We start from the raw sequence: 19,342 nt of genomic DNA on the forward strand, positions 1-19,342 counted from the left end.
GTGGAAATATCGATAGAAGATAGAAAGAGAGGCAACATCGCAATGGAATTTAAGAGGTAGAAGACTATCAGTAGGAGGAGGAGAGCTGATGAGACAAAGAGCCTTAGACTCCACTCTGTCCAAAAGAGCTGTGTGAGTGGAGCCCCCGCACATGTGAGATGCATACTCCATACGAGGGCGGACAAGGGCCCTGTATATGGATAGCAATTGCGCGGGGGAGAAGAACTGGCGGAGACGATACAGAACGCCCAACCTCGAGGAAGCTATTGTAGCGAGACAGATGTGAAGTTTCCAGTTGAGATTTGAGTAAAGGATAGACCAAGGATGTTTAGTGTTGAAGATGGTGATAGCTGAGTGTTGTCGAAGAATAGGGGATAGGTGTTTGGAAGATTGTGTCGCGTTGATTGGTGGAGAAGTTTTTGAGTCATTGAAAGACACAAGGTTCCTTCTGCCCCAATCGGAAATGGTAGCAAGGTCTGAGGTTAAGCGCTCTGCAGTCTCCAGTCTGGAGTCGTGTACTTCCTGTTGAGAAGGTCTTCTATTGAAAGAAGTTGAATAATGCAGAGTGGAGTCATCGGCATATGAGTGGACAGGACAGTTTGTAATGGAAAGAAGATCATTGATGAATAACAGGAAGAGAGTGGGTGATAGGACAGAGCCCTGTGGAACACCACTATTGATAGGTTTAGGGGAAGAACAGTGACCATCTACCACCGCAGAGATAGAACGGCCGGAAAGGAAACTCCAATTATCCTCAGGACATTCCATTAACCCTTCCTGTCAACCATCATAATCCTTTAACAGCCACCTCATACACATACACATTACATCTTATGCCAGCAAAGAGCTTCAAGTTCTCTATATCTTTTCAATTATCCTCAGTGCAAAAAATTTGATCCTCGCATCCCTCCCTTTCCTAAAATTCCCTTGTTCATTGCCTACACTTTCATTGGTTATTTTCATCATTCTTTCATTTAAAACCCCTCCATATACCTTTCCTGGCACACTGAGTAAGCACATTCCCCTATAACTATTACACTCATTCCTTCTTTCTTTCTATACAGTAACACAATGATACATCCTGCTTCACCCAATTAGCCACTGCTATACAATCCCTCAAGCAAATACTTTCTGTACAGTGACACAATGATACATTCTGCTTCAACTTATGATATGTTGCTAAAAAATCTATCAAGCTCCTCTTATTCCCTGATGCCCAAGTATGCCTGTGGATTAACATTTGCTGAAAGGTGTTTGACAGAAGGAAACATATCTCGGCACAAACATCTACAAGGTATTTTCTGCTCTCACTCACTCCAACATCCCTCATCCCAACCACACACAACCTTAATTTCCACACACAAGTTGGCATTCATATCCCCTACCAAATATAATTCCTTCATTCCCAAAGGTTTTCTGCCAAGCTTGTAGTAGACTTTTTTCCTCTGTTTGTTTTACAGGAATGACAGCAGCTCAAGGGCAACCAAAGCAGGAAACAAAAAAGCATTCCAAGAACTGTTAAAATAAATAACTTAATAAATAAATAAAATCGGTACAATAGGCAAGAAATAAAACAAGGCGAGCAATGAGTGAAACAATGTAGTCCTCCGTTCACATCCCTTTCATATATAAGTGCCGGGGGATGGGTTAATACGGTGCTGCCCACTACCAAAATCAGATGAGATATTAATGATTGCTATATTTATGTGTATTTAGTGAATATATGCCACCTTCATAGAACTTCGCCCTCTGTGGACTCGGCCATGTTAGACCTCTGCTACCAATCCGTTTTGAGGTATCTTGGAAGTGGACTGGCCATGTTCATATTACAAAACGGGACAATAATCTAATAATCATTCATTCATCTTTGACGCCTGCTCCTAGTTTTTATTTATTTATTTATGGGAGCTCCCACCAGGGGACGGCCACGGCAGAAGAGCTTCCATCTCTATCCAGACACTCCCGATCCTTGCCTGCTCAAAAGTTCACTGGCCATGTTCATATTACAAAACGGCATAATAATGTAATAATAGTAATATATAATAAATGCCAGGGAGCAGGGGTGGCCAGACTAAACACAGAGGCCTTCACCTAAATTCTTATGCTGGTATTGTATAATAAGACACGTTTGCTTCCCACATCAGGTATTTCTGAAAGTCAAAGAAGGGATCAGTGAGGTTCTAATGAGTGTTTTTTTAGGTTCATGCTACTGAGGAAGTGTCAAACTACCACCAAGGTTATATAACTACCCCTGGAAAGGTTCAAAACTCCTATGAATGCCTTGTCAAATATATGAACTTGGGCGACGTAATGTTTTAAAATACGACCCCTATGCCTACAGCAGGGAATCCAAGGATGCATATATGTATTTCTTTGTTATATAGTGGTGCATGGAGTACCAATGATGAATTACCTTAGATCTTAGTGACAGTCTTTATTCCATGCTACGTTAAACCATTTTTTTGGGGGGAGACAAATAGCATATAAATTTTTGATAGCCGATTTTGAAACCTCCTTTGATAAAAATACTTAACATTAGCCTTATTATCCATAAATATTTTTCTTTAAGGGAGAGAGCTTTTATTTTTTTTTATCGATCTGGTTCATTCTTAGCAACATTGTCTCTGTATTTATTCATAAAATAACTCTTTTGAAAATACCACTTTTATTCAAGCGGAATTCCTATCACATTCCAAGATCCAAAATGTGCCGTTATGTAAGTATTCCATTAACCCGGTGAAATTGACGAGCACAGACGCCATTTTCAAATACCGCGCTCCTCCCGGAAGTCAAATCACACCAACAATCTTGCAACAACACCCAATTAAAAAATACACCAAACCGCTGCTACCCCATATATACATGATAAAAAGAATCTACTACAACCAAGAACACAGTGAGGGAAATAAAATAAAATAACGATATAGTATACTTTGGGGTGACTGTAGATGCTGATTTGTCTGTTTTCATCGAGCGGTGGGAAGCGACGCCATTTGCACCGAGCAGCATGGAGGGCAATCTAAGTGAAGAGTAAGGACAGCAGCACCTCACCCGCGGCCCCCTGGAGGACGGGGACGCGCGTGGCTTAATCCTGAGGCCGCGAAGTGCCAGTGTGGTGCCTGGGCGGTGCTTGGAGGGCGAATTAATGGCTATATTTGCGGCGTGGCGGGGGCGGACGGGGCCTGGCCGGGTTGACATTGGGCAGTGCATGTGTGGGTATTTGTGTCTGGGGGTTTGTTTTGGTTCTGTTTATTTGTTTTATGTGTTCTTCTGAGTCTATGGGTGACTGGGAGTACGTGGGTGGTGTTTTATTTTTAGGCTACGTCAGGTTTTGAGTTTAGACGGTATAGCATTTCCCGCCCGCCGGTACCCCCCTCCCTCCCAGCCATTTTCCCTTTTAATTATTTGTTTTAAATGTTTTTCAGAGTCTATAGGTTGCTGGGAATACGTGGGTGGTGTTTTATTTTTAGGCTACGCCAGGTTTTGGATTTAGAGAGTATAGCATTTCCCGCCCGCCGGTATCGTCCCTCCCTCCCTCCCTCCCCACCCAGCCATTTTCCCGGGCGCGGCCTTTTTTATTATTATATCTTTTCTCCGTGTTCTGCTGGGTGACTGTGATGGCGTGGGAGATGTTTTATTACTGGGCTAGGTCAGGTTTTTGGTTTAGACAGTATAGCATTTCCTGCACACCGGTACCCCCCCTCCCTCCCAGCTATTTTCCCGGGCGCGGTCTTAATATTTCTTTGCTCTCTGGGTGTCTGGGATGGCGTGGGAAGGATTTTATTACTAGATTAGATCAGGTTTTTGGTTTAGGCATGATATAATTTCCTGGCTGCCTGTACCCTCCCTCCCTCCAAGCCATTTTCACTTTTATTTGCAGATTAGTAATAATTTCAGAAATGTTTATTTAATATTTTTCAGGCATTTATTCATGATTTGCTTGGTACTCGCATTGCTGTGATCAATATGATGCAAATAGGCTACTCTAAATGCTGTCCCTAGTGGCGATAGGTTATTATTTTAGTGGCAGTTTGGTTTCTACTCCAGAATTACACCCAACCACAGTGGTTCATCCTATTAGTTCTCATATTTGCTTAATTTTTTTGGTTTGTGATTTTAGTACTTTTTTACCCAATCATTTCCAAAATCCCTTTTTATTATGAAATTCTCCTAACTGACTCCTGTCGTTGACATTTTTTTGATAGATTTAATTGTGCTAACCATCACTTACAAGTGTTTCTGTTACAAATTATTTGTTTTTTGTTGTATGAATCACCTCCCTTGTATGATTTGGCAGATCGTTTTGTCTTACCTGGCTGACAGGAGTGGAGATGGACAAGTCGAACCAACTCTTTAATTTTGGAACTCATTAACCCGTACAGTGTACGGGTCAGGAAAAATCGATTTTATTTTTTTTGCATAACACAGCTTAAAACCATGAAAAATGGAGAAACATAATGTCTTTAGCTTACTGTCGCCTAGAAGTTGGTGTTTTGGGCCATTTTTTATAAAGTCGGGAAGCAAAATGGTCATGGATTTGAGGGTGCGTATTCGAGTAAATCGTTTTCTCTTGACATGTTTAGCACAGATGTATATATATTGGTAGAGAGTAACTCATTTTGAGCTTTTTGATAGTTCAACTCAATGTACAGTCGCCCACAAGAGAGTTCGCTCATACAATTACAGGTAACTCGATTTACGCGAGTGTTGCGTTCTTGAAGAGGTCGCGTAATTCAAAAACGATGTAAATCAAACAAGAGGTAGGTTTGTGTCGAAAAATAAATACCGTAATTTTCGGCGTATAGCGCGCATTTTTTCACATAAAAAATGCCTGAAAGTTTAGCCCTGCGCGTAATATGCTTAATGTACAAATTTTTAATGATTTTTTTCTTCTTTAGAATGTTTTTAAGGGTCAGTTTTTTGTCTTATCCAATAACAACGACAAACTTACCTTTATTATTGTTTATAATCCTTCATAGTCCGTAGCTGTCCTATAATATGTTACCATAGAATACAGGGCGATCTAATAACTACTATACAAAGACTAAATCGGTGGAAGATCGTCCATGCCTTGCTGTTATCCCGTTTTTCCGTCGGGCGCCATTTGTATGATCTTGATCTTGATGTCACAGGTGGCTTAAGATTGTATGACTAAGGAGCAGTACAAGGTACATAAAAAATCATATTGGAAAAAAATGTCCATGTGTTCATTATTAATTATTAATATTAGTGAGAATAATGGGGTGAATATGATATCAGAAACTGTACATCATGAGTCTTGAACGAGGAGTTATTTCACGCAATCCCAGCCCGGCCGCCATTTACATTGTTTACAAACCACACAACCACACCCATACATCAAACAGCTGCATGCCGCGTGTCACCAGAACCGAGATATCCACTCGGGCACTCATTCTCAGCCTCTCTCGTGTGAGGAAGAAATGAGGGACACCATGAGGGGCTGGCTAATATTGGTACCGGTACCAAGCAGTCTGGTACCAGTACCGTACCGTATTGCTGGTACCGTTAGTACCGGTACGGGTACCGGTACCTGCCGACCCCTATTGTTGAGTAGCGTGGCAGCGTAGGTACTGTATTGTTGTTCAAGTGGCGCGCGGGAAGAACTGAGCTCAGCTGTGTGACCGTGTGAGTCCAGTTGCGTGAGACATCTGGTGGCCACTCCATAAAATATTGCGTATAAGTGAAAAAAACGCCTAAATTAAACATTTATTTGGATTTTGGACCCCGCGTTATTTCAAAAATGCGTAAACCAAACTCGCGTAAATCGAGAGTTACCTGTACAGTTTATACATGGCCCCCTCCTTACCAAAATTGCTGGTACATAATTGCTAGTTCTGGACGTCAGTATACCCCCTATACCTCACCCACAATACTGTCAAACCACTTTCCAACCACCAACCATTTCAATTTCCACATCACGATTTTCAAAACCTCCAACATCCCACACAAATAAATAAAAAAAGTGTACCTAGAATAATGGCTGCCAGGCTTGCCAGTTATGCCAATAAATGAAATATATTGGGTGGTCAGTATTCCCAAAAGATCAATCTACTCGGGCACCACCACAGTAATCGCCCTCGATATACTGCAGTGACGGGAAAAAAATAATACATTAAATATGTATGATGTACATATCTGACGCTCAGTGGTATTAAAAAATTAATACGTAAGTCGTACGTATCTGACGCTGTTCGGGTTAAGGATAACACATTGCCCTAGTCACTATTGCGAGGTCTACAATACATAAGAAAATTTTATTAAGCCTTAACTCTTTCGTTACTGGATTTCTGAAATGTTGTACTTGCATGCAACATGACAATGTCTGCTGTTGAACCAATGTTGCACATTCATACATCATTATAATAGGGTGCACGGCGCTTTTTTGAAAGTCGGTTCAGTATGTATTGGTGAGCACTCATCTTGTGGCTTATGGCATTCAAGCAGTGATGTCATGCCACCCTCTGGCACTGTAAGAAGGCATGACTATATGCCAAGTATTTTCATTCGTTTCGTATGGCCATTATAACTCGTTCATTATTTTTCTATATACATGCTTTGATTTATATCGCAGAATGTAATATGTAGAAATTATTGCTGCTGACACCTCAGCCATGTGTCCTTGAGTGGCACAGCTGCCAGCCTGCCACCCAGGAAGGCAGCAAATATATAGGCAAGCAGGAAGAAAGCTTGGCTGGATGAAATGCTTGAATTGGTGTCAATACCTGCTACTGAGACCAGGAAAACACCACTAAAGCAGTGCAGTGTGTGTCACAGACAAGACAGAGTGAAGGAGTCTAAAAAATATTGCCCCTCATTCCCTGGTGTGCCTGGTTTGTGTTCTGAGGAACACTTCTGGGCCTGGCACACCTGCCTTGGAGTGCACCACTCCTGAAATCACATCACCCAAATTTGGAGGGAAATCAATACAGCTTACAAGGAAAATAAATCAATATTTTTTATGGTTTAATTTTTCTGTCTTTCTTACTATTACATTTACATGTATAATGAACGCTGACTAAAGTATTTGATTATGCAGTAAAATGTCTTCAAATGTCATTTCAGCATAATCTCATCTTGTGGCCAATATGCATTTGGTGAAATACAAAAACATAATAAATACTGAAAAGTAATTATGTAATCCTGAATTATAAACCCCTATTTTCAAATGGCGTGGGTAGTGAAAGTTGGTTCGGCGGCATTAGGTTAGTTTGGCGGTGAGGGGAAGTGTCGGTTATAAAAGGGTTACGGTAAGTTTCATTTTAGTAACTTGAGTTGCCCAAGTGATAATGTAAAAACATGATGGGGTGAAGGGGAGCTTGGCCCCCTGTACGAGGTTATAAATATATTCACCTGTCTTTTATGGAACCTAAGGAAGGTCAAGGAGGCAACCCCCCCATGTAGGAAAGGGCAGGATCACTCCGTTTGGATCTTAGCTATGGTGAGCCACGGTGTGCTCATGGCCACTCAGGTTTGCACAGTTCATTATTTTAACGTTTGCAATGCCGGTCATGTGCATGCGTTTTTTTTTTTTTTCCATTTTTTTTTTTTTTCCATCAGTCAGTTAAAAAATTCTATCCACATGTGTATGTGTTTTCAGTCTATTTGCTAGTGGATTGTCTGAATTACTTCAGATAACCAAGTCATATGTACATTAAAGAAAAAGAAATATGTAACAGTAAGAGAAAATGTTTTGTTAAAGAAGAGGTAAAAAAAGTATGTGAGGAAAAATCAGGAAATAATGTAAAAAAAAAGAAGAAAAAAAAAACTAAGCAACAACAAAGAAAAACAGCTGATCACAAAGGAATCTTGCTCCTGAGATTTGAGCAATAAAATGAAATGAGTGCATGGCACATTGGAAAAAAAACTTTGCAAAAATAATGGAATGTGCTTTTTCTTGTTTTAATATTACAGACACTATTGAAACCACAGTTGTTGGTGCCATTTGCCTTTTACTCAGGAAAATGCTGTGAGTGTGATCAGTGGCTGTGATTATGACCTGTGTATGGGTTTGTACATCAGGGTTTATAGAATTGGGAAATGTGCCCCATTGTACAGATTTGCCTTTCCACATTGTAGTTGTTTTTGCCCTTCCCAGGGTCCATGATATCAGTAGTAGATCAAGTTAAAGATTCACAGGCGCGTCAAATATTCATGCCCATTTGCAATGTCATGCCGTCATCATTGCTTTGTAAATTTTTCTGGATCATGTATCTGTTGATAGGAGTGCTTGAGAGTAATTCTGTAAACGTGTCAGGGAAATCAAGGAACCCATGCAGTTTACCTTTGAGTACAGTACTCTCCCGAGTTTCGCGCTATCTGAGTTTCACGATCCTCGAGTTTCATGGTTAGTCCTAAATTCTTACCATCCTGACTTTCATGCATTCTCTCTCCGAGTTTCGTGCTGCTTTGAATTGTACGGGTCATGTCTACTTACCATCAGCGTCACACGCCCTACCTTAAAAGGTAGTGTCACACTGGACGTTTTCGTCCAAACATTGGGGCTATGGCAAGAGAGAGATTTATTAAACGATGAAGCCAGAGTTGGGGAGAGTGGGAGGAACTCCTCTCCAAGTAGTCTCAAAATACGTAACTTGGAAAAAGGAAGAAAATGGAAAGAGAGAATGGGTCATTTTGAAGCTGCAGTTGAAGGCGGCTGCCTTACGATTGGCTGACAGTTCTGAAAACACGCTTGTGATTCGCTGGGAGTCTGATGACATCATCGCCGGCGGTCACCCTATCAGCGGCCTCACTGGCTTAAGGCAGTGTCACACTGGCCATTTTCCTCCAACCGTTTGGGCTACAGGCAACGCCCGTATGCCATACCAGGAGTGAGTTGTCAGTTGTGGGTGTGCGTCACACATGGCCAAGGTTGGATGCCGTATCCACATCCACAACGTAAACAAAGCACTTGCCCTGTCTTGACATGGTGTCGTCTACTAAAGTAAGGGCTGTCGTGGCTGGTGCTGCCATTGCCCAAGTTATGGACTTGTTGCTGCAGTTAAATGGAAAGAAGTGGTTGTGGGTGTTGTGTGCCTGTGGTTCCTCCATGCCAGTTCTTATTGTCACTACTGTACGTGCGTGGCCAACCCACCCATCTAGACTCCAACTACATAAACACGTGGATTGAATAACAACAAACACACACACCAGACTCATTAGGAACCATGGCAGATGTTTCTGACAAACAGAAACGACCACCATTTCTTTGAGTGTGTTAAAATGTATTTGGTGAGTGGCTCACATGAACCAAACTAGCTCTTGGCAAGAAGAGAACGGTTGTCTTTAACACTGCTCTTCTTCTTGCCATTGGGTATGTTTGGTTTGTGTGAATCACTCCCCAAATAAGTTCAACACACTAGGAAATGGCAAAGCCATTTCTGTTTTCTGTTCATCAGAAACATCTGCCATAGTTCATGATGAGTCTGGTGTGTGTGTGTGTGTCTGTTGTTATTCGATCCACATGTTTATGTGGTCGGAGTCTAGATGGGTGGGTTGGCCTTGCACACGCAATGGTAACAATGAGAAATTCTGGCACAGAGGAACCACAGGCATGCCACACCCACAACCGCTTCTTCCTTCCATTTAACTGCATCAGTTTCACGATCCTCAAGTTTAGCTTTACTCGTATTCCTTCGGAATGAAGAAAGCGCGAAACTCAGGAGGGTACTGTAGTGCACAGAGTTTGTTATGCTTGAAGCCATGCACAGATGTTTACATTAATCACTGGGAGTAGCCAATGCTAAAGTCCAGTCACAATGATCTTTACATAGTTTTTTTTTTTTTTCAAGTTAACGGATGGGAAGATTAAGTAAAAGGAATATGTTTCATGGTAAAACTTATGCTCCTGTGCCTCTACATTTGATTATTCTCCCTATCCAGAGTTTTGACTATGTTAGCTCAGTTCTGTTTGTAGCAAATGGTCAATTTTTTTATGGATAAGACCCACTTGATTAATTTTTTGATTGATGATCCTGACAATTTATATGTACAATGCAGACTGTGCCTGCATGTTATCCATTACTGAAATGCTGCTGCTGCTAAATTTGGTCTCTGGTATGAGTTGCTTTCCACCAATTTGCATTCAGCAGACAGATTTACTATTAATATTAAAGTACTTTATGCTTTGTTTCATTCATAGCAGATTCTGTATGCATCAAATGACACTGATCTAGATTTTCATATATTATTCTTGATAGAGAGAATTAATTATTTTGGGATTATTACGTCTGTATTAGTTTCTGGTACAAAGCCGTATATATGCTATTGCCATATGGTGGATGTGATCATACAAATGTAAAAGATGAAGAAATGTATCCATGTTTACCTTAAAATCATGCATGTGTACACCCATAGCAATTTTTCCCTGTAACCTTGAAGATTAGAGCAAAAGTTACTGTCCAAGATAGAAAAGTTTATCTTAAATCTTCTACTAGATTGGGAGATACTGTTGGGTTACCAAGAAACTATTAGATGTTTATTGTTGTATTTGACTGAAAATGTTTTCAATGTCACCTTTGTTTAATTTAAGGGAGAAGACATGCTACATGTCTATAATTAGCCTTTACAAGTCTAAGGGTAAGATGCAAAGTGTATGCTTAATTATTGTAATCAACTCCATTTATATACTGTCAGTTAATGATCATTTTGTTTGTCTTTTCAGTAAAACCCAAAACACCAGAGTGTTTTTGGAAAGTCTTCCAAAAGACATTCGCAAAGACCAGGTGGATAAGGCGTTTTCCCGCTATGGCAAGATTGCAAAGGTGTACCTTATCTACGACCCTCCGGGCTCAGGATTCGTGGAATACTTTGATGCCCGAGATGCAGAATATGCAGCCAACCAGATGGACGGGGCTGACTTTATGGGATCTCGGGTGTCTGCCCGTGTAACAAAAGGAGGAATACCCCGTGGCAGAGGCCGCGGTCGTGGATATAACAGAGGAGGTCGTGGGGCTGGGGGCTATTACTCAAGCAGTTACAGTAGCAGTCAAGGCTACTATCCAAGGGGTGGTGGAAGCTATAGGGGTGGATTTTCCAGAGGGGGTTATAGGGGTTCTGACAGGGGTGGCTATGGAGGACGCGGCGGCTATTCACGAGGAGGAGGATACTCCAGAGGCGGAGGCGGCTTCTCCCGTGGTGGCAGCTATTCCCGTGGAGGTGGCTATTCCCGTGGCAGTGGCTACAACAGAGGGTTTTCGCGCGGAGGCTACAGCGGAGGATCCAGCAACTACGACAACTACTCTTATGACAAGTATGAAAAGTCGTATGACAAGCCAGCTGAGAACGGCTACTCTCGCTACCCCTCTGGTGACAAGTACAAGTCCCACTATTCAGATGACAAGTATGACAAGTATGTGAACTACAGCGGGTCGCGCAGGGAGGAGTACCAGCGCAGCCGTTCACCAGTCAGCCATTCACCTGATCGATATCGTTCTGCCTCTCCGGGCTACCAGCGCACCAGGTACCCTGCTCTCGCCACTCCAGGAGCTGTCACTTGATGTTGGCCAAAAGACAAAGTCATATAATAATACTTGATTCACGAAAAGTGCTGCTTACATTAGCACGTGCAGAATTTGTCAATATGTTTGCCTGGCCAGTTACTGATAAATCTATTTCTTATATTCTCTGAAAAAAAAGTAAGATAAAAAGTTGAGTGACTAACTTCAGTTCAGGATTCTTAGTGGCTACCACATGACTGGTGAAAGTAATGTATGAAAGCCAGAGTGGAAACTGATCATATGTCAGTTCCTGGATCATAACAAATAGCATAGCAATAGAAAACTTCCTGCCACATTTATGATGAAAATTTCTTTTTCAGATCCAACACCATTGTTTGCAGTATTTTTTCTTAAAACATTCCTCAGTTACAGGGAAAGAGATCCTTGAGAAACCAGAAGGCTGGCTTAAGATAAATTACTTTTCAGAAAAGAGAAAGTTGCAGTGATGGATTCGATATTCTGTGCCATGTTCATTGTATCGAATCTGGCACCTGTGCATTCTGAAATATCTTTTCTTTGGAAGATTTCTTGTTTGTTATGTTTTCTTGTGAATCCTTTAGTTTGCATGCTTATGAAAGCAACCCAACAAGTTGACAAGGAAGGAAGTAAGGAATATGGAAATAGTAACTGGTGCTCAGAGATGTGTTGGAAAGCTTGACGTAAGAAATAATAATACTTTCAGTAATATTCTTTATGGTGGTCTATAAAAATTGTGAAGGTATTACTGAATATCTTGAAACATAATAGATTGAGAGGCAGACGATATGAGAAATTGGTGTTGGCTTATATGGCAGTAAGATAAGGATAATTAGCAAAATAATGCTATCTCCATAGAATAGATTTTAGGATTAAAAATATATTATATATATATATATATATATATATATATATATATATATATATATATATATATATATATATATATATATATATATATATATATATATATATATATATATATATATATATATATATATATATATATATATATATATATATATATATATATATATATATATATATATATATATATATATATATATATATATATATATATATATATATATATATATATATATATATATATATATATATATATATATATATAATGTATATATATATATATATATATATATATATATATATATATTATATTTTCATGTATTGACAAAACAATTGGAAGAGCAATGAAAAAATAGAATTATGCATATTTCCATGAATTGGAAATATGTACTGGTTCAATGTTTTTTTTTTCCTTTTTCTTTGTTGTAGAAGAAGTTGAGTGGAAATTTAAAAACTGTCCAGGAAATTTTAAATGGACTCATTAAGATCTGAATTACCTTCAAGATATGAAGACGACAGTCAGAGCGCTACTGGAATATGAAAACTTCTCATCTTGAAGAAGACAAACAGTTCCATGCAATGAACTTCTATAAAGCAGATGTTCTTCACCAAAGAAAATGTGACATGAAAATTACAAAATTTGAAAATGGGTTTAATCTTTGAACATTTTTCTGAAGAAAATTATAAATTGTCAAGCCTAATGAAACTAAATAATATAATATTGCCGAAGGAAAATTAGAAAATTATGCAATGTTTATAAAATGATCACCTTCACTGACAGTTGTTGAGATAATGGAAACTGTTAAAAAAAAACTGTGCCTTTGAAAATCAGAAATATTATTGGAAACCGAAATCAGGCACCAGAATAAAGTCCGTAGTTTTGCGAGTTGGAAGATGGAATCTATAATTGAACATATAGAAGTAAGGTATGATTTTGCAAGTTGAAAAATGGAATCTTGTAATTGAAAATGCTCACGTAATATAATTTTGCACGATGAAAGATGGAATAACAAGATGGAACTTAGAAATGTAACATGTAATTTTCCAAGTTGACAACAGGAGCACCGTCATGGAACAGACAAGTCAAATATGTACTTCACATGTTGAAAGATGGAGGCCTGTAAAAGAACTTAAAGAATGTAGTATAGAATTTTGCAAGTTGAAAAATGGAACCCCATAATGAAAATTATGAAAGTAACCTGAAAATATTAATTCAGAAAAATGTCCGAAAAGTGCATGGATAGAAAACTTTCATTGAAGGTCTTGGCAAGAAATTTTGGTATACTGTAGTGGAACTTGAATTCTAAGTATTCATGCAAAACGAATATAAGAAATAATGTAGAAAGTTGCATAGAAAGAATTAAGCGTATAAATAGATTGCCAGCTGTTGGAAATGCTTCAGAAAAAAAAGAAAAATAGTGATTTGGTGGATTAAATTATCAAACTGTGTGCCAACTTCAGCAAAAAAGTTTCAAAGGAAATCCTTGCCTGCTTGTGTTAGCTTCTTGGGTTGCCTGATGATATTTTATTTCTTATTTCTTTTGATTTGAGATGGAAACACTAAATAGTGAAGTGATCGCAGAACCCCACAAGAAGAATTATCATATATCGGTTACATAGCTAGCGTGGTTACAGGTCTCGGTCGCCAATCGGTGGTGGGTATGGCAGCTCGTCTCGCTACTACTCTGCCTCCTCTCCCCCTCCCCCCTCCAGGGAGGTCATCCGAACCTCACGTACTCGTGAAACACGCGACTATAGCCCTGAGCGGGCCTTCTCACGCAAGGAATACTCCAGGTAGAATGATGTAAGGCATCGTTCTGATATCTTGAAATTTCAATGAGTTTGACAAGTATTTTGTGACTGGAAAACTGATTGACGTGAAAACAAGTGTTACTGTGGCTATAACATGAGAAACTTAAATATAGGCTTGAAATACCACTTGTGATAGTCTGTGAAATATGAAAGATTGAAAAGTATTCGACGTTTTCTGTAGCAAGTTCGTGGGGAAATAAAAGAAAAATGGGAAAGTGCTTCATCATGAAGAAACTGATTGTGATACTTAAGCTAATTAATGTGGATGGAAATTTATTTTTCATTTCAGGAAAAGTATGACGGTAGATAATTTTTGACAAGGCTTTATCTCTTCTTTGTCTAGTTCATCTTATGGAGGACGTCGGAGCCCTGTCGATGGCCACTACTAGAAAACATAACAAGTGGGGATCACTTTCTTCAGCCCATGAGGCTGAGAAAGAGAAGAGGACCTGAATAACATGCCAGAGAGAGAGGGAGAGAGAGAGAGAGAGAGGATTTGAGTAATAGGAAGCTGAAGGTTCATCTCTGTTGTACAAGTTTTGGAAAATAATGTAGTGAGTAGTACATGGAAATGTATGTTAACCAAGTCGGTTTTCAATGAACTTATACGTATTGTTGGCTTTATTTGAAAATGTGGTAATGATGAAAAGTTTTACAGCCTCAATGTAAATCATTGGAAAATAATTGATAATTTGAAAATGCAATTAATGAAACATAACCTGCTCCTGAACGCACAACCTTTATATATTGAATCATATGGTAAGATATTAGGAACATATTAAAGTGAAGTGCAGACAAGCAATGACTGCAAATGTTAAAAAAAAAAAAAAGTTGAAAATATAGAAGCAGAACAAGGGTTTATGTGTTTCAGGTGATACAGGGTGGTTTTCAGGAAGAAATTTGCTGTGGAACTTTTCTAGCTACAGGCTTGAACCATTCTCTTGTAAACCTGTTCACGCTGGATAACTTAGTGTACAGTACAAGATTTTGACATGGGTGAAGAAGTTCTCTTCAGGACTTGAGAATGGTTTATATGCTTTTTAATTCAAAGGTGTTGAAGTAGATTAACAATGTGCATTATATGTTAAGTTTAGAGGTTCAGAAATCATGCGTCCTAATTTCATCAGAAAAAAAAAAAAAGGTGTTACATGTGCTTCATATTATTTGTGCATTGAAAATGCATTACTTGTAAAAGTTATGATAGCGCGTCTGTGTACGTCTGAAATTCGTATTATCAATATTTTTGGTCTTCGTCTGTAAGAACCGTTTCTTTATCCTGTGAACAATGATGGTAGAACCTTTAAGAGAAAAGTAGACAAACTCAGAAAAAAATAGGTTACTTTAATTCATATTAGTAATTGATGAAACGAGTGAATCGAATTTGATACAGAAATATTTGCATGGAACAAGGAGGTAATATTCAAGGTGTGCATAGCTGAAAAGTATGACAGGACCACTTTACAGTCATAATATCTTCAGAAAACTAAGTATTTAGTAAATAGCTGTGGTTCTGAATTTTATGATGTAGTGGAAGAACAGTACCAGCATCTAGACTTTCATTACAGCTTGAAAGAATGATTTTTATTACAGCTGCAAGTGTTAGCATCAAACTGTGGTCACAGACTGGTTGAAAAAAGTATTTTTGAGTATACATGCGTTGCAGTGTGTGCGCTCCATTCAGGGGATCAATGTAGCAAACAAAGCAGCAATCAGGGTTCAACTTTATATTTCCACTTTCAAATTGTAAACCTTTAATAAACAGTTAAAAGTCTTTATTTTAGTCTTTTGAAATCATTTTTCATCATTGACCTTATTTTCCCCATCAGTAAGGTGGAAAGGTGAGAAACTTAAAATCCTTTGAGTAAGAAGAAATTTCTCAGTGAAATGGTCTACATTGCACATTCAATGTCCCTAATGCTGGCCATGATCACAATATTCTCACTGCTTTGAAAGGTGTTCCATTGCAGAACAATTGGGAAAAATGCTGCAAGCCTTTTAATCCCAGGTTGTCATTTGCTAGCTCACAGTCATCCTTCATTTTTATTCCTTTGTTCTTAGTTTATCATTGCGTTTCCAATCGGAAATTATGTGCTTTTGTCAGTAATCATGTCTTGTGAGTTCTTTACGCCTTTTGTTACTTTACATAGTTTTCCTTGGATTTTGTGTGCTTTATTATGAGGTACTACTTGTTTTCTTTATAATACATGTTTCTTGGTTAGTTGGTGGTGTTTTTGCTACTGTATTGTGGTCATAGCTGGTGTCAGGGTTAGAGATAGTAATTGGTGTATTTACCTAGTGATATATGGGAAAGGAGCTATGCTTGTACTGTCCTGTCTGTATCTATTATTATCTAACCTGGCCTTGAATTCATGAATTGTCTACGTGCACCACATTCTTTTCCAGACCATTCCAGGCCTCCACTATTCTTTGTGGAAAGCTGTTTTTCTTAGTATCTTCCAGGCATCCTTTTTCATCTTCCTTCAATGGCCTCTTGAGTCTCTTGTATCCCATGTTATATATTCCTTGTCCACTTTTTTTCCATTCCATTCAGCACCTTATACACTGCAATCATATCTCTTCTCTTCCTCCTCTGTTCCAATGTTGGTAAATTCAACCGTCTCAATCTCTCTTCGCATGTTGTCTCCTAGTCGTGGAACCAGCTTTGTTGTTGCCCTCAGAATCCTCTCTAATATCCGTATATTCAACTTTGTACTCGGCAACTACACTTTTTGCGTATTCCAACCTTAGGTGTATCATTGTCACAATTGGTTTTTTCATCAATTCCTCATCTACATATTGAAAAGCTACTTATGTTCCTCAACAGTTTATGTCTCGCCTACAATTCTATTTAGGTGTTTCTCAGGTGACAAATTATGCTAGTTACTCTCAGATCCTCTTCCATTGATGTTTTCTTAATGGTTTTATTTCCCATTGTTTAGTTACCTGAAGCTCTCTTTTTAATCTTCTCAAATTCCATCACACTGCACTTTGTGTTAAATTCTGTTTCCCATCTACTACTACACTCCTATATCATGTCTAGGTCCTGTTGCAGTGGTTGACTATCTTCTTCACTTCCAACCTTCTTAAGTAACTTTGCATCATCAGCAAACAAACTCATATAACTGGTTACTCCCTCCGATATCATTGATGTAAATTGCAAACATGACTGGAGCCACCTCTGACCCTTGTGGAACCCCACTGATCGCTTTCCTTCACGAGGACATCACATTCCTGATCACCGTCCTCATTTCCCTGTTCTTCGAAAAATCTTTCATCTACCTCAAAAGCCCTCCTCTCAGTCCTCTGATGTCCTCAATTTTCCACAGCAGTTTCTTATGTGACACCTTATCAAATGCTTTCTGAAGATCAAATATGTTTGTGTGTGTGTGTGTGTGTGCAGTTTTTCCCATTTCTCTAGATTTTTTTTTCTGGTTCCTCCCACCCACCTTACCTGTAAGTAAACAGGTCTAGTATTGATGTTCTGGATAAGAACTCTAAAATGAGTGACCAAGTAGCCAGCCATTGCTTATCTTTTCATACAATTTTACTAGTTTTCATAAGGAAACCTTTTGAATAATAGGAATATAAATAGGTATTTCATATGTATCAATAACAGATTATGCCATTGATGCTTTTCCCCACATATCCAGTGTCCTATACTCCACTGGCTTTTGTTTCTGTAATTGTTAAATGGCCTCGGAGAATGAACATGCTGTTAGTTGGAATGCCTATGTACAGCAGTTTTGATGAGTAAACCTTTGCACGTCGAGTACAATTTTTGCATTAAAATGATAATCTTGCGCATCCATTAGGTGAATAGGTACTAGTGTTTGGTTTCTTTCCTTTGCTACGTTCTGATTAAACATTGTTTAACGCAAAGGTTCCTAATGTGTGGTGGGGGAGCTTTTAGTGGTCGGTGGAAGATAAATTAGTTTGCAGATAGGTAACAAAGTTTGAAATTACCTTTGGCTTGAAAATTTTGCCGTATCACATTTTGTGGAGGCGAGTTGTATTTCACAGTGATATCGTATTGTAGGGAATTAAGCAATATTAACAATACTAATATTAATGCTCATACCCAGTGATGTCCCACATATAAAAAAGAAAGAATCCACAGGTTAGGATCATGTTTGCTATTTTGTTTATTCTAAGTTTCCTGTTAAAAATATGTACCTTATATATATATATATATATATATATATATATATATATATATATATATATATATATATATATATATATATATATATATATATATATATATATATATATATATATATATATATATATATATATATATATATATATATATATATATATATATATATATATATATATATATATATATATATATATATATATATATATATATATATATATATATATATATATATATATATATATATATATATATATATATATATATATATATATATATATATATATAAAACGGTTTATCCGGCACGAGGTTCCCCCCGTTCGTGCCAGTTAAACGAGGTTGTTTTAAACTTGCAGTTTAACAAAAAAAATTGGGGATGAGGGTGGCCTTATAATATAAAAATCCTTTATATTCGAGGGATTTAAACTTTTTGCAAATAACGAACCTTGTATACGTAGTATAAGAAAGGTGCTTCAAGGGGGAACTCATAAGAATGACGTCGCAGGGTCGACAAAGCACCTCGGCCCCTGGCGGATCCACCGTTGATTATTTGAGTGTCTAACTAAGACTCAATCTGATGAGCTTCCTTCCTCTGACTGGCTGTCTTCTACTTTTTAAATTGACTCGCAATGTTGCATCTACTTCTGTCGATAGTTATACTAACTGCTCTTCTGAAATTGTTAACTGCATGCTACCACCATTTTCCGTCGCACACAGCTTTACTCTTACCTCATCCCTTTGGTATCCAAATTCTTTATGTACGAGTTAATCAGTATCAGTCTTTCTTCTTTCATCCCTTTCTAAATGCTGGAGCAGTCTTCCTTCGTCTGTTTTTCTTCCTTCCTACGACATAAAAGCTTTTAGTAAGGGAATATCAAGTTACTTCAACCGAATCTTACCCAATGTTGGGTTCTACTGTCCTATGTTTGCCTGAGCAGCGCTATAGTAGACTTTTTAATTATTTTTGTCTTGCCCTTGAACTGTCTCCTGTAAAAAAAAAAAAAGTGGTGGG

General features: G+C 38.3%; 1 protein-coding gene across 3 annotated transcripts; it reads left to right on the top strand.

Annotated features, from left to right (window-relative positions):
- The first annotated feature begins 2,961 nt into the window (after positions 1 to 2,961).
- LOC127005957 (TATA-binding protein-associated factor 2N-like) lies at positions 2,962 to 15,942 on the top strand. 3 transcript variants are annotated; one of them, XM_050875413.1, is made up of 4 exons: positions 2,962 to 3,030; positions 10,682 to 11,479; positions 13,995 to 14,163; positions 14,515 to 15,942. In XM_050875413.1, exons 1-3 carry the CDS (start codon positions 3,008 to 3,010, stop codon positions 14,155 to 14,157), a joined length of 984 nt encoding a protein of 327 aa, XP_050731370.1. In that variant the 5' UTR covers positions 2,962 to 3,007; the 3' UTR covers positions 14,158 to 14,163; positions 14,515 to 15,942. The 3 variants fall into 3 exon arrangements, with proteins under 3 accessions (XP_050731370.1, XP_050731372.1, XP_050731371.1); XM_050875415.1 differs by having other exon boundaries at positions 10,682 to 11,269; positions 13,995 to 14,153; XM_050875414.1 differs by lacking the exon at positions 13,995 to 14,163.
- The last annotated feature ends 3,400 nt before the right edge of the window (positions 15,943 to 19,342 follow it).

The sequence above is a fragment of the Eriocheir sinensis genome, chromosome 31 (assembly GCF_024679095.1).
Source record: "Eriocheir sinensis breed Jianghai 21 chromosome 31, ASM2467909v1, whole genome shotgun sequence".
In the NCBI taxonomy this organism is placed as follows: Eukaryota; Metazoa; Arthropoda; class Malacostraca; order Decapoda; family Varunidae; genus Eriocheir; species Eriocheir sinensis.

Bases quoted from the DNA above. Each gene is read 5' to 3' on its own strand.
- LOC127005957 (XM_050875413.1), top strand. From the start codon at position 3,008: ATGGAGGGCAATCTAAGTGAAGA. The intron at 3,031-10,681 runs GTAAGGACAGCA...TTGTCTTTTCAG, and splicing joins GAGGGCAATCTAAGTGAAGA to TAAAACCCAAAACACCAGAG. The intron at 11,480-13,994 runs GTACCCTGCTCT...GCGTGGTTACAG, and splicing joins CCGGGCTACCAGCGCACCAG to GTCTCGGTCGCCAATCGGTG.